The sequence below is a fragment of the Xiphophorus couchianus genome, chromosome 4, assembly GCF_001444195.1.
Source record: "Xiphophorus couchianus chromosome 4, X_couchianus-1.0, whole genome shotgun sequence".
Classification (NCBI taxonomy): Eukaryota; Metazoa; Chordata; class Actinopteri; order Cyprinodontiformes; family Poeciliidae; genus Xiphophorus; species Xiphophorus couchianus.
In genome coordinates this window covers 16,497,856-16,513,915 of record NC_040231.1, presented here as the reverse complement: position 1 = coordinate 16,513,915, position 16,060 = coordinate 16,497,856, and the positions used below count along the sequence as shown (strand labels likewise).

At 38.9% G+C, this 16,060-nt stretch overlaps 1 protein-coding gene across 1 annotated transcript; it reads right to left on the bottom strand.

The window, feature by feature from the left end:
- Positions 1–8,003: 8,003 nt before the first annotated feature.
- polr2m (RNA polymerase II subunit M) lies at positions 8,004–12,290 on the bottom strand. The gene is made up of 4 exons (XM_028014832.1): positions 11,907–12,290; positions 9,472–9,984; positions 9,167–9,389; positions 8,004–8,552 (listed from the first exon to the last, which is right to left on the bottom strand). The coding sequence occupies exons 1-4, from the start codon at positions 12,014–12,016 to the stop codon at positions 8,409–8,411; spliced, it is 990 nt and encodes a 329-aa protein (XP_027870633.1). The 5' UTR covers positions 12,017–12,290; the 3' UTR covers positions 8,004–8,408.
- Between the last annotated feature and the right edge of the window lie 3,770 nt (positions 12,291–16,060).

Sequence of the window (16,060 nt, the reverse complement as noted above, 5' to 3'; positions counted from 1 at the left end):
CTGAATGTCTCAGAAACAGCTGCAGAACATCCACAACAAGAAAGGTTTGATGGAATAAAAGTGAAGTAATTGTTGTCTCTTTTTCTTCTATGCTCACTCGTTGCCTCTTTAAACTATAAAATCTGTCTGTGTCCGTAGGTGTTTACCCCAAAAACACTTTGCTCACTGAAATGTTGTATATCAGCTGGAATGTAATTACTCAGCAAAGGATGTCATCTGAAAAGAGGGTGTAGCTGCCTGCCTCTCTGTCAGGCTCTCTCTCTGAGAAAACAGAACATTAATGAATAAATAAGGGCCTCCCACTCCCACTCAGTCTCATCTGGTTTATCAGAAATCCAGAGCTGTTCTGCAGAGTGTGCACTCCAACATGCTATATTGCAATCAAAAACACCTGGCCTCGGGGCTTGGAATGGTCACAACATTACAGCTCAGGAACGAGCCAGCCGCTCCATATAGCCCGCATAATTGTTGGACAGAGGAGGATTTCAAATTGTTGTGTTTTTATTGCGTAGTTTTACTGTTGTTGTAGCACATTAGACCCGGGGCCAATTTGAAACGCCCAATGCAGGCTTTATGATCATAATTTTGCAAAACAAATAGTAAGTTCCTTCTCAAAGATCTGCACAGCACTGACACTCCACAGATGTGAAACGCTGGTATGGGAAATAAAGTGTTACTAGAGCAGATTTTTAGTATGCAGACTGAAGCATGAGCAGGATTTGGCCAGTGTATTTTCAGGAAAGCAAAAGCAAAATACTGAATTAATAGCAAACTTGTAGTGTTTTGTAATTGGGACACTCCCAAGCAAGGTTGCATTAACTTTAATTGTGATACTCCCTGGATAACACCAAGTCTAGCTGAGCGCAAATACACTGGCATGCTGCTTAAATCCAATAAGTGACGTAAAGTGAAGTGAAACTTGTCCAAATCCAGAGACTAAAACCTCAAAAGCATAAAACAGGGAACGTTTGCTTTACTTTGAAAGTTTACGCTGAAAGTCTTGCTCTCTCTCACTCTCTTGCAGCCTACATGTTTCAACTTGTCCTGGTGTGTCATTTTTCTGTTTAAATGCCAACACAGGTCAGTTTGAGTGTCATTACCGCAGCCCGTTGGGTTCACTGACTGAAAAAAACATCACATTTTTGAGTTTTTGACAACTTTGTCTGGGCAGATTGAAATAAAAATAATCCAATTCTGGACAACAGACAACTTTTAGGTGCATATTAAGAAAAAAATGACCTTACTTATTGATCGACAGACATTTATAGTGTGAAACATTTTCCTTAGGATGTTTGCAAGTGGTGCATTCGCATACCTGTTCTCTGTAAATCTGAGCGCTCTCAACGTTTTCTTACACTTTGAGCTGGCTCATGTTGGACAATATTAAAACATAAAAGCATGTAGAAAAGCATTGTGAGCTGTTGTGTAGGCCTGTCGCAATAATCAACAGATCAATTAATGGCACGATAAATGAAAACAAATTCAGGAATTTTCATTTCCTTGATTTGTCGTTTTCCTCTTTTTCTACCACAAACTGGACAACAGAAATCTGCCCAAAGACTTCATGATTCATTTTATTTGTTGTTTTGTTTATTTATTTTGGATATTTAAAATGTCTTCCACCTCCAGCGTTAAATGTTAAATAAAATTTAAAGTTTATTGATCTATGAGAATGTGTTCTTGCATTATTATGCCATGACCAATGTATTACTCGAAAATTGTCTCAAAACAACAATACTATAATTTATCATCTAGCAGAATTTGTTATGCAACAGGCTTGGTGTTTTGTTGAATTTTATAGAGGAGATGCTTCCAGAGCATTAAAAACACCCCGTCACTTCAGACCACAAAATTCAAGACAAAGAGAGCATATAAACCGAAAGAGGAGTGTAAAAAACATTTTAAAGAAGTTGGATGTGAGTTCATTGTTGTTGTAACATTAATGAGAGTACAAGAATAAGAGTGATCCTGGTCCGTAAGACCAGGCTGCCAGGCCGGCTCTCTGGTTTCTGCCCCCTACCGGGTCCTGGCCCCCCGCTTCCCCCCCACAGAGACGGCTTCCTTGCCATGATGAGCTTTTGACAGGCCCCAAAACAGCCTGCTTAATGCTGTGCCAGGGCAGACATGGAGCGGCTGGGATCCTGGCAGCTTCTTGGCCCACGCTCCGCATCACGGGCCTCAACCCATTTCACCCCTCCTCCTCCTCCTCCTCACTTTCTCCATCCTTTCTTCCTAGGGCCTCAGGATTGTTATGCAAAGCTGGCCAAGCAGAGAGTGTGGGAGGGCTGTCAAGCACACATGTGTCCGGATCATATTTGTACGATCTCCCGTCATGGTGAGAGACACGAGTTCAGACTGTGAGCTCTTATCTGCTCTGTGACGGATGGAAAGGCTGGAGCCCGTCCTGGAGAAGGATCCCCATCTCTGAGGCTCATTACCTGGAATCAAGAGGTGAATTTGGCTCAAACAGATGTTGATCATTCAGAATACCCAAAAGGTTCTGGCCTCACATTTGCTCCTCAAAGCTAGACGACTTTGATCAAATGTGTAACTACTTAGTTAATTCTCAGAACTGGTGGTTTTTTAAAAGCAAATCATGGCGTAAACGTGACAAACCAAAGCAGACAGAAGATCCACCACTGCCATCCTGTGGTGACTTGAGAGTACTGCGCCTGCAGAGCAGCAACATGGATAACTCATTACAGCCACACCATGCCTTTTCCATTTGTGGTGAGTTTTATGGCTTCTCCACTGTAAACATTATTCCAAGAAAAAAGAAACATAAGGCATGTGTTGTGACATTCGAGTCCTACAGAAATACTGTGGGTTGTTTAACTACTTTTACATTAAACCTGCTAATTATTTGGCAAAGAAATACCCTAATGGGGAAAAAAACAGTCCAACATTATAAAAAAAAAAAAAACTAGCAGCGTATGTATAGTAAAATAACATCTGTATTTCATCACTCTATTAGAAGCAGATGTGTTTATCTGAAACACAAACGTCTAACTAAAATAATAATTTGTTATTGATTACACTTATTAAATCCAAATTATGATAAGAGGATGAAGATTAACAGAAGGATTTAGAGCATTTGTTGCATTATTAATTGCAGAAAACTGGCTCTACTGTTAAAATAGCATTTGAAATGATAAAAATATAATGTGAAAGGTGCAACTAATCCCAGACCTACAACCAAAAACCTGACATTTGAAAGCACTAACAGGTAAAAGTAACTGGTTAGAAATCACCACAAGCTCAAAAGGACCAGAGACAAAAGTTTAAATGTGAATAAAATAAGAAACACAGGTGAAAATATTGCTTGATTATTTTGACTTGCTTCATTTTTCTCCACAGAGGAAATCCTTGTCCATTGTAACACTTGTCATCTCCAACATTTGTAATGTTTTGGTCTTTTTATAATGTCAGTAACCTGCTTCAACTTCTCCATATTTATAAAGCAGAACTAAAGCAAAAGGTATTTTAGTTTTTTGTTTTTGACAGATTGCACATTGATGTTCTGTAATCAGATGGATCCACATTTCTGCTGTCTTTTTGGAAAACTGATGTTAGTTTCTACATGATAAGAAAGATCATCCAGACAGATGCATAAATCCCAAACAGCTGCTGAAATATTGCTTTCCTAGGAGGACTAAACCTAAAATCAATGATTATGTTTGTGAAAAAAGATTAATGAAGAAATATTAGAGCTTTATAACATTATCTTTACTCCTGGTTTATGGTACAGTAGATTAAAGTTCTTCTTAACTAAAATGCCTTTTCTTAGACTTTTTTTTAAATACCTTTAGATTTTAAAAACACATTTAAAGTTGCTTAGATAAAAACCACCAGTCATATTCTTATATGTTGTTCAAAGTACTTAGTAAAAAACAAAACATTAATCACAGACGTTGCATTTGTGATGGTATCTTTTAACATTATTATCAGATTCCAGCTTGATTTCAGCGTCTGTGAGCCACATTTAACAAAAATATTCACAGAAAAAGCTCTGAGTAGATTCTCATTGAACAGTCTAGCCTTCTTATGGATGCTAAGAACATCTTGAGAATATAAGATTGCAATAAATCATCCCTCTGACTATTTTTAAAAACCAGCACTCACTTCCAAACACCATCTTCTTCTTAACAGATCAACCCTGCAGTCAGGCATTATTTTCCCGTCCACATTCTCTATGAGACAGCTGCAGGACCCTTGTGAGTGTTGCAGCCACATATCATGCTTCCTGAGGCAGCCAACAAACATGACATGAACTATGAGCTGGCTCACCGTCACACACACACACACACACACACCCTCACACTCACACACACTCGTTTCACGGTGAGATAACTGGAGCGCCCGGCACCTCCGTCCTGTCAGGAAAGTATTTGCTTTCCTCGTCGGCCTGTCAGGAGAACACAGACACCTACCAGCGCAAAGTCACAGATGTTTGTTTCTCATTTGCAGCTCATCTCATTTGCATATTAATTGTTTTTTTCTTTTTTTCATTTTGCATGAGTTAAAACCGACAAGCTCTTTATTTTTTGTTTCCCGTAGACATATTCAGCACTGTAATGTTGGAGCAAACAAGTTTCCTTCAGTTCTTTTTTGCTTTGTTTTGCTTTTATTGAGGAACATACACGTCCAAGTAAACAAATCTCTAACTTAGCTGGTTTCATAGTTTATAAAATGTCTACACACAGCCATAATTAATATTTGACATGTAAAAAAGTAATTTTCTTTTTAAAAATTTTAAATTTTTGGTATTAATAATCTGAAAACCAAACAAAAATATGTTCCAGGAAACCGATAAAAAACAAAGACTTTGCTGAAGCACACAGCTGCTCTGGTTCATCTTAACCTTTAGTGAAAGACATGGCTGGAAGAGAAGTTACAAGAATTAAAATGATTTGATTGTACCAAAAGGCATCATCGGGACAAGAGCACAAAAACATCACTGCATATGTACCCTGTCATCCATCATTATAGAAAATGTAAAACAACATTTACATGACTAAAGATGGACGTTTCTCCAGGCTAAAAGTCAGACTCACACTAAAAGAAGTTCAGACATTTCTGATTAATACAACTTGTTTTCTATATGTGAAAACACAAAGCTAAGTCTGACACAAAGACAGCACCACCTTCTTTTTTATTTATTATCTATTTGTATAGGAACAAAGTGTAAACCAACACTGAACACTGTAACATTTATGGCTTTAGCTAGTTTTCAGTGCACGTCCCAGATGCACCAATTGCAGTTTTCTGGCCGATTTCTGTTCACCAATCTTGAAAAAGCCAAACCTGCCAATGCCAATTATGGCAGGCACCAATATTTTTGTCTGAATAATTGCTAAATATAGCAAGAAAGTCACTGAGTTAGCAAAAGTGGGGTGACTATTGATAACTGCAAACATGCAGACATGATCACTGATCTCCTAAAATTAAGGAAACCATTGGCTGGCCGATACATTGGTGCACCCTTAGGTAAAACAATGTAATAGTCAATAAAACTTTACATTGTTAAACCAAAATAACATCACATTCACAGTGAAGCATGGTGGTGGCAGCATCATGATCTGGAATAAAATAATAAAAAGCTCCAAATGCAAATCAGTTTAGACTAAAATTGTCATGTGTCTGCTAAAAAGCTGAAGATAAATAGGGAAGTTATTTGTCAGCATCCCTGTAAATCCAAACCATATTTATTATTATTGTCATCAAATGTTTCAACTCACAAAAGTCTGATGATTTAACCTGGGTGTGCAGACGCTGGGTTTGGTGGAGATTGGCTGTAATCATCTCTGCAGAAAGCTGCCGTGTGCTGCATTATTTAATCTCCTTATATGCCCTGAAAAAATTACACAGACATCAGAGAATGGAAAAAGAATGAGCTCAGACTTTGCAACCTGGCAGACATAATCAAATCATTGTGCTGAGGGACTAACTCACATTAAACGCCAGTCTATACATCATACTGTATATCTAATTTAAGGCTGAGCAGACGGCTCTTTGAAGACGAAGTTTTGAAATCACATTCCAGTTTCCCCTCCCAAACAGCAAATTATTTCTACTCCCGCAGGACGTGTGATTTCGGACCCTGAGTTGGAGCAAATCACTTGCAGACGACTTCATGAGGAGCTTATTAATCTGAGTCAAGGGGTCTGGGATCTGAAGTATAAACAACCTAGAAAAAAAGGCTTTCTGCTAAGTTCCACCTCACAACCTCTACAGATATTTAGAAACAAGTGCCATGCCAGAGAGCGCAGAGAAGGGCTGCAGCAGAAATATGCGCCATAATTGAGAACAGTCTGCAAGTGTATGTAAGCAAGGTATCGTGTAATTAATCCCAGCGCAGAGAGGATCCTCTGCAGAGCGTGATCATGTATTAGTTATCTAACGTCACCGTGGGCCCATCAGATACAGTTTCTAAATACCCAGCCATTCCATGTTTCCTTTCTCTCTTCAAAACATCTTCCTCTCTTACTTCAGCCACAATTACTAAAGGTTATCAAGGGGCATCTGTCACCAAACTGTGACCTGCAGAAACCCACCCTCACTTCCCCTCAAAAGGTGCCTCAGTGCCTTATTTCCTCCTTATTACTCCCCCATTTCAGGCCCTTTAAATATGGAAAGTTAGCAGAGCTGCGAGACAGATGACGGGAAAGGAAAGGCAGATTGGAAAGATGCTGGCATTTCTTATCTACCATATATTAGCAGCTGAGAAATGGGGTTTGCCATATTCCATTAGGCTGCTGCCGTCCCGTCATCGCCTGCCATTCCCAGCAAAAACATGATCCAAATGCAGTCCAGATGTCTGAGCCATCAAGCCTTAATAACTCACTACCCCACATTAATCTTATCAAGCGTGTGATGGATTCCTGTCTGATAACATCTCACAGCGCTTCAAAAATATAAGTTCCTGCAGCTGACCACAGCTTTACTGCGAGCTGACTGGTAGCCACCGTCCTCCCCCTCCTCCTCACTCCTAAAAAAGCTAAAATATATTTGATATTTTTAATTTATCCAAATAAAAAAACTATTCTTCTATTATTTGACCACTTAGATTTCCATCTCAATGCTGTTTATTTATAGAAATGCTGGAATTACAGACTGAAGGTGATAAATGAGAAGGATTTTTTGAAATATATTTTCCTTGACGTTTCCTTATCTACATCTAGGAAATATTCCACATAACTCAAGTGTGGTAGTTAATCACATCTCTATGGTTTATGGGGTCTGTATTTTCTTTAGATGGGACTTTCTGCAGGTCATACCATGCATTCAATTATAAAAGAAATAGGCCAGAAAATCATTTTTACATTGCCAGTTTTCTCAGGTTTAATATACAAGTAGTAGAAGGTGAAGTAAAATAAATCTAAGCGATATTTACATCAAAGTGTATTTTCCCACTTTTAAAAGTCACCAACTGTACACAACCAGCTGGGCTTCCTAATAAATAACATTTTACTAACTGAATGAATTTGATTAATTACATTTACACCTGAATTGAATGGTATGTAACTGAAAATATATGTTATATTTACTGGTATAAATATGATTTATCACGTTTGAGAACTGACCAAAGTATAGCAAGCTTAGCAAGCTAAGGTAGTGTATAGACCCCCAGTCCAGCAGGGGGTGCCCAAGAGCACTTTGCTCACACGGAAGCAAGATCTGTCAACAACAGCTTATTTTAAATCCCTTTGAAGGTTTGACTTTCAAATTTTACGTAATGTAAAAATTTACTTTTTCTGTAATACTTTTTTAAAATATACTGATAGACAAAAACTGCAATTGTAACTGTTCTACAAATGTCTGTAAAGCCCGAACACAAATGTTAATTAACAGGATTAAACAAGTCTACCTGGCCATGACTTTAAGAACCCCACAACGGAGCAAATGTGTTGTCATAAAGACAGAAAATAAAGAAAAGAACAAAAACGCAGCAAAACATGTCTCATTCATGTCTTGTACTTGTAGATCAGTAAAGACAAAGCCAGTGAGAAGCTCAAAATGAAGCTTTTATTAAGTTTCGTTTGACATCTTGTAGCCCTCAGGTCTGACAAAAACATGTAAAGGTGTGAATTAATTGTTGCATAGTGTCTGCTGCTGAAGCTTCACATAAACCACACCAGACTCAGAATGTTATAATATTACTGATAATTTTAAGACTCATCGTCACCTCAATGTACTTTTATACTGGCAAGACTTTGCAACAACTGGTCCAAACATAAATTTAGTGACAATCAGTTTCCTTCAGTGTTTGACGGTTAAAAGCTATTCACAGTGAGGAAGGACTGGTTTTCTCTCTGGTCTTGAAATGGAAAACCCTGAACCATGAGGTCCAAAGCCTCTTTCTGTCAGAGGCCAAGGTTACACCGTTTTCCCAAGCTGTCCATCCAAAATCAGTCCTCCTCAGATGAGAGGTGGGATCCTTCATCGTGAACCTCTCTGTAGGCGGCCAGGGGGCCACCGTCAGGAGTGTAGCTCCCCATAGAGATCTTCAGTCCTTCAGACAGTTTCTGGGCGGCCAGTTTGGCCTGCAGCTCCTGAAAATAAACCAAAAGACAGAAAGACAGCTGACATGAAAAGGTTGGTAAACAGAGAACCAGCAGTAAAGCTAGTGGTGTTAAAACCTTTAAGTATGAATGGTAAAGAGCTCCACTTGGAGCCAGAAGGAGCAGCAGCAGCAGCAGCACAGGAGTTTGGCTCATGAGTCTGGCTGTGACAACCAGCAACTGGATGCTGCCCTCTAGTGGTGATGGAAAAGAACTAAAGTCGACTCAATTATTATAAACGGCAAAAAATGTGAATTAGCCACTACAGTGCTTTGCAAAAGTATTCAGACCCCTTGAGTATGAAAAACAACAACATGGCTGTTGTTTTTTTACAAATATAAATCTGAAAAGTATGGCATGAACCTTTATTCAGCCTTTTTACTTTGATGCTCCCAAATAAAACTGAGTACAACCAATTGCCTTTGGAAGTTGTCACATTTATGAAAATAATACAACTCTGGACTCTTCTTCAAATATCTGAGAGGTTTGTCAGAGAACAAGTGAAGAAATAGCATCATAAAACCAGAAAACACAGCAGACAACAAACAGATAAAGTTGTGGAGTTGTAGTTATTGAGAGAAAGACATAATATAGGCTGCACCAACCTGCTGTTTCTTTGTCTGTTCTCTGACGAGAACGGCCGACTCTTCTAAAGATAGAAGCTGTGCTGGACTGTGATGAAGAGGAGGGAGTCTGGCTGCAGTGATGTCATCCAGGTGTTTCCTGTCGCGCTCCTTCCTGTCCAGAGCGGAGAGCAGCGACACAGTTGCAGAGGAACGCCCAGGAGACAAAGACCCTGATGGAGAGCCGTCATTTCTGTGGGGAAGTCTGGAGGAGAAGATGGTACTCATTAAAAAGTGAGAGAACATTGAAACAAGAGAATGATACTCATGAAACGATGTGCTCTTACTGATTTGGTTTGAATTTTTGCCTCTTGGGAGCTGCAGACCTCTCGGTTTTTTCTAGGACAGTCATATAGTGAGGCTTTTTAGCTGGCTGCTTAACAAGAAAGTAGTTATCTTTTGCCTTGCTGTTTAATTGTTCATTAAATTCATCAGCTCTCGCTTCAGACAGAGTAACTCTGTCCAAGGCAACCACAAGTTCACTTTCTTTGGTGTTCACTGCAGCTGTCTCTGCTGTGGAGACACGCTGGTCCTGATGCTTGTCCAAAGATGTGTCCTGTATACCATCGCCTGCAGCACCCTCATTCTCTTCATTCAGGGGTGAAGCTGCTGATGTCAAGGGTGCAGCACGGTGCTGGTAAGAGAAAGCTTGGTGATACTTGGACTGTAACTCTGCTCTGGCTGCAGACATCAAGCTCTGGCTCCTCTCCTCCTCACTGCACTGTTCAATGGCAAGACGCACTTTCTCTGCAAAGTCTCGGATTTTCTTCCCTTTGTCAGAAAGAGTCTGCAAGAACCGCCTGCATAACAAGAAAAATCTGTTATGCTTTATCTTAATCAAACAATATATGTACATTGATAACATATGTTACAGATGCCACTATGCAGCAATTTCTGTTTTGCCTGCATTTTCAACACAAAATACAAATCATACACAAATATACAATCAACAATGTCTTGAGTACTTGCAATGAAAGAAAATGAATCCTGCACAAAAAAATAAAGAAAAAAAAAATCCACTTTTTTTTTAACAGAAGATAAATGAATTAACAATATAAAAAAAGTTATTTACAAAAAGAAAACTGATTTGAAATTAAAATAACCAGAGAAAAGCATTATGTTCAATAATAGCGGTGAATATGAACGGCAGTTACGAACGTCATTTACGAACGTTACGGCAGTTACGAACGTCATTTACGAACGTTACGGCAGTTACGAACGTCATTTACGAACGCTACGGCAGTTACTAACGACGCGGAAGTTGCGGCAATAAACACATTCATGACTAATAATTACCACAAAATATACTAACATGTCAACAGTGTAACAATATTTAAATACAGGCGTAACAGCTGTGACTGAATATGTCAGTTAAATGCATCTATAATCACAATACACGACGGAAAAATGCAATCTACCGAATACAGACAAATGCTAACTACAAAATAACGGTCCGAATTACACATATCACAAGTCGCTTGGAATACTACAAAAATAATTTCAATATATTTACATTACATTGTAAATCATTTTTAGTTTGTAAGATTTGCCTTTTATTGTACTTGTGAACCACAGAGGTGACAACTATTACCGTGACGAGCCAGAGCTCGTTTATTCTGAACTGCGCATGCCCAGAGCCACAAACTACAACCTCCCCAGCAGACCAACAGCGGTACGATAGTGCCCTCTACTTATAAAAAGTTGCATGTACACAACATAAAACAAATAGAAAAGAAGTTAAACCTGAAGTATGTGCCTTTAAAAAAAAAGTTTTATTATATATTCGTTAAAACTGTCGTGACAGTATGGTAAAAGACAAATAATCTGTGGAAAAATAATATCGAGCTCCTCTGCCTTCTCCCAGTGCAAATACACAACATACACAGCTCAGTCAGAAACAACCAATCAGAGTCAAGAGGGGGGACTTAGCGCTGTCAATCATTCTTGTGTATACCACTCACACCAACAACAGAGCCTGTCATGACTGCCTAAGCTAATTAGCAAGGCCACTAATCACAGCAGATAAACAGTTGTATTGGGAAAACAATGTTACGTTGGAGGAGAATGCATGATTGACAGGTCTAAGGCCTTCCTCCTGAGTCTGATCTATTAGTAACCTGCAGACCTAATCACACTTTTAAGAACATATGCTGCATCAGCCAGTTGATATGGTTGCCCTGCCTCACTTCAGCTTGATCCCATTGATTCAGGCCTGCATACAGCTTCAACACATACAGCCAACTACATATGAAGCCTTTTTCTTACACGTTTTATGCCAAAATTCAATGTCTTTAAAGGCTCTAATTTCCAGAGTTGTCAATCCTTGTAATCTTTTATGAGATATAAATACAAACATGTCATTTTGTGTGTACAGTGAATAAACTTTAAATATAGAACCTGTAAAAAAAAAAAACAGATAAATTGATTATGTGATGGATGAATACATAAACACATTATTTTCCACAGCTGGAAAGTATACATTACTTTACCAAACTGAGACGGAACCCTGAACATAATATAATTACTTTTTCCAAGTGGAGCTCAACAAAAACGTGCTACAAAGGCATTATTAACAGTCATGTATCCCTCTGATATCTAAAGAAAACACACTTGTATGAGTTCAGTAATCCATATTTAGCTAGTCTGAGAGTAAACACAAAAGCTACAATTGGAGAGAGAAAGCGAATATAATCGCAGCTTCATTGTGTTTTACTGTACTCACTTATTAGATAGGATCTTTTCTTGCCGGAGCAGCAGCTCCTGGAGCTCCTCTAAGCTGTGGCCCCTCAGGTCTCCAACCTGTCCCTGCCGCTCTGTCCACGGTGAGGACATCGCTGCTCTTAGCTACTGACAGCCATTCGCTAACAGAGGCAGCTCCGGTTGAAAGGTTAACATCAACATGTACTAAATCTAAAAAAAAAAGAACCCACAGCTACTAGAATGCAGATTCTTAATCATTAAAAAGCCATAAAAACTGCCTGAGAAGGAGGTCTCACTCCAAACCACACATGACACAACAGTATTTGAAAGTAGAGTCCGTTTTCTTCTTCGTTTGAGGAAGTGAAATGTCACAAACTGCGCTCTATCGCCCCCACCGTTTGACATTCGTAAGTACGTCGTTTCCATGGAAGCAAAAGAAGCGTATTTGCTGCCCTCGTCCGGCCAAATTTGGTTAGCAGCACCACAATTGAGATTTTATGAATGATTTTATGCAATATTAGCGGGTTTTTTTCAGACACTGATATACAAGTATTTCATCTTATTCTATTACAAATGATGTGCTCCATTGTTTCAAATTGTCTACTTTCTTTTCTTTATTATACGTACATTTTGGAGAAAAAAAACCCTCTTTGAACTGGTCTAATTTTTTCCTCTATAAAAGTTAGATGTTTTTCTTTATTCCAAATATTATGATGGTTGAATATTTCTTGTCTCTTATTTCCAAAAGTGGAACTCATACATTATATCAATTTATTACAGTCAGTGAAATATTTCAAGCCATTTATTTATTTATTTATTTATTTATTTGTGATTGTGGCATACAGATGTCGTGGGATGCACAATCATTGGGAAGACTGGTGACTGGACAGATGTCCAGAAGACTGTCATTAAGACTGAGGAAATGCCAAAAAACATAATTAAAAGGTCAACAGGATTCAATCATAAAAATGTGTCATGTACTTAAACATCTCACAGAGCAACTATTGTCGCTCATCCAAAAATGATACTTAGTAAAGGTAGAGAATGCTCTGATTAGGTGACACCAAAACTGAACTTTCTGTCCTACATTCAAACTAAAACCAGTCAAGCAAATCACTCAGTGAAACATGGTGGTGGAGAAACAATGCTGTGAGGATGTTTTTGTTGAGTTAATGGGAAGACGACACTGGAGCAAAAAAACAGGACAATCTTGGAAGAAAATCTGTTAAAATTTTAAAGGGGTCTGTGGTGAAGGTTGTACCTCTAGCAGGAAAATGAAAATAAACATAAAGCCTGAGCTACAATGAATACAGTAGATCAGAGGATATTATGAAAACAGCCACTTTTCTTCACTGTTGTGCACTACCTTGTGTTTGTCTATCACACAAAGTTCTGATAGAACATTAAGGTTTGTTGATATGTGATCAAATGTACTCCTATTGCAGGTTGTAAAGTATCTCACATGTTCAGTGGGATGTTGGTGTTTAGATATTTCTTGTTGGCTGACCACCAGTGAAACCAGTCTGAACTTTTCCAGCTTCGCGGCTTCAGATTTTCCACAGCTGCATTTCCTGTCCGGATGTTTTCCTACCACTGAACCGAACCATTTCTCATTTAGCTCAGCAGACAATGGCCCACACTTTAACCGAGAAGTTACAGCTGTGTCCCTCACAGCCAGTGTCAAAGGTCAAAATCTGTTGAAATGAGGGTCTGTTTTTTCTTACTTTCTCACACCGCTGCAAAGTTATACAAAAACAAAAACCAGCAGACTTTATTTCTATTACGTATTTACAAAATTCAGTATCAATATGCTTATTAATGAAATTATAAATTCGACCGGGTAGTTTAAAACTTTGATGCTACCCCATCCAGTCAACCAGATTTTGATTCAAATTTATTTGGATTGTTTTTGATGAAATCTTGAAGTTTGAATGTATTATTAAGGTTATTAAGAATTTATTTACATACACATCTTTCCTGTAAGAACCATGCATTTAGTTGGTTTGTGTAAATTATCATTTAAATCACTTCCAAAATGTTTTTTTCTGTCCATATTTAGCATGAGCATTTATGTATTTTCGACACAATCTTTGTGTCTTTTTTAAAATCATCTATAAAAGTACTCTCAGTCACAATCAGTCTGTTATGGCACAGAAGGTGGAAAGCAATGCTTGTGGCTCAGTAATGGCAGTTACTTTATTATTAACAAAAGCACAACTGCAAAGTCTTAGTACTCAAAATGTCCGATAACCCTGTTGTCAATACAGATATTTATTCCCACCACCAATATGAGACAGTAGGATATGTACACAAAGGTACAATGCTAGTTAATAAATATTATTTACAGGGCATGAACAATAGCAAAAAATATCATTTAATATATACAAATAAAAAACATTTAGAAATACAACCACTAACCATATCAATCCCTAACCAGGACAGATATTTTTTAGCTCAATAAGCGTGGAAAATGGGCTACATATAAAAACACATTAAAAAATTAATTCAGTTTATTACATCCCACTAAGAGCTACATGTATTATTACAAAAGCTGCTGACTTCATACATCACCAATAACACTCTTTTCCATCGTGCCTGGCAGAGACAATAAGATGTATTATGATTTTAACTTTCACCATTGTGATTAAAAAACAGAAAAAGTGACAAAAGTTCACCAGGGGGTAACAAAGATTCATTAATGTGTTTCATAAACTTCATGTTTACCTGTGCAAATCGGTTTGTAAAAGCTTTATCCACTGTAAATGAGAACGATAAGCAGTACAATTTCATTTTAAATCCAAATGAATTACAGTTAAGCCCACAGGTGTCCATACTCCAGACGGATTTAGATTTAAAGTTAATTTAATTTAAACCAGAAGTTTGTTTCCAGTTGGAAAACACTTTAAGAAGAGTATTAAGTTGAAAATAAAAGTTTCTATTTACATTTATTTGAAAAACGGCACTCTGAAAATGATCAACACCATTTCCAATAATTAATAGAAACACTTTTTATGACAAGCTTTTTATAATTACTGAGCAGGTTTGGGCATGTTTTCACTGGTAGTTTGACAATTTATGTTTGTGTTTTTAAGGTTGCAAGGCCTCCCAGACTCAAGTCCCACACTCAGGTTATAGCTGAGACTTTGACTGGGCCACTGCAAAACATTACTTATTGTCGGAAGAAACATGATGGTACAATTAAAGGTCACTTCATATATAAATCTGCCACTGAGGTAGAGCTGGATATTAAATCAAAAGCAATATATATCACGGCCCACATTCTCAATATCAATAGATAATACATCTGACAGAATATTCAATATTCGATAAATTGAATATTCACTGAATTCAGAGCCAGTGCCGCACAGCATTCTGGGAGATGCATTTAGAGGAAGGTTTTAGCCACTCTTTGGTTACCTAGCAACTCATTCCTTCTTTGGTCACCTAGCAACGACCTGTTGAGTAACTTAAGCAGCAGCAGTTCAAGGTTTCACCACTCACAGCTGCTGAAAAATAAAAATTAAAAACAACAACAACATGGAATGATCCATCCATCCATCCATCCATCTTCTTCCGCTTATCCGAGGTCGGGTCGCGGGGGTAGCAGCTTCAGAAGGGAGGCCCAGACTTCCCTCTCCCCAGCCACTTCTTCCAGCTCCTCCGGGGGAATCCCGAGGCGTTCCCAGGCCAGCCGAGAGACATAGTCCCTCCAGCGTGTCCTGGGTCTTCCCCGGGGCCTCCTCCCGGTGGGACGTGCCCGGAACACCTCACCAGGGAGGCGTCCAGGAGGCATCCTGACCAGATGCCCAAGCCACCTCAACTGGCTCCTCTCGATGTGAAGGAGCAGCGGCTCTACTCTGAGTCCCTCCCGGATGACTGGGCTTCTCACCCTATCTCTAAGGGAGAGCCCAGCCACCCTACGGAGAAAACCCATTTCGGCCGCTTGTATCCGCGATCTCGTTCTTTCGGTCATGACCCAAAGCTCATGACCATAGATGAGGGTGGGAACGTAGATCGACCGGTAAATCGAGAGCTTCGCTTTTTGGCTCAGCTCTCTCTTCACCACGACGGACCGGTACAGCGCCCGCTTGACAGCAGACGCTGCGCCAGTCCGCCTGTCTATCTCCCGCTCCCTTCTTCCCCCATTCGTGAACAAGATCCCGAGATACTTAAACT

Coding starts and splice junctions, on each gene's coding strand:
- polr2m (XM_028014832.1), bottom strand. CDS start 12,016: ATGTCCTCACCGTGGACAGAGCGGCAGGGACAGGTTGGAGACCTGAGG. Junction 9,985..11,906: donor GAAAAGATCCTATCTAATAA/GTGAGTACAGTA, acceptor CTTGTTATGCAG/GCGGTTCTTGCAGACTCTTT. Junction 9,390..9,471: donor CAAAAATTCAAACCAAATCA/GTAAGAGCACAT, acceptor CTTCTCCTCCAG/ACTTCCCCACAGAAATGACG.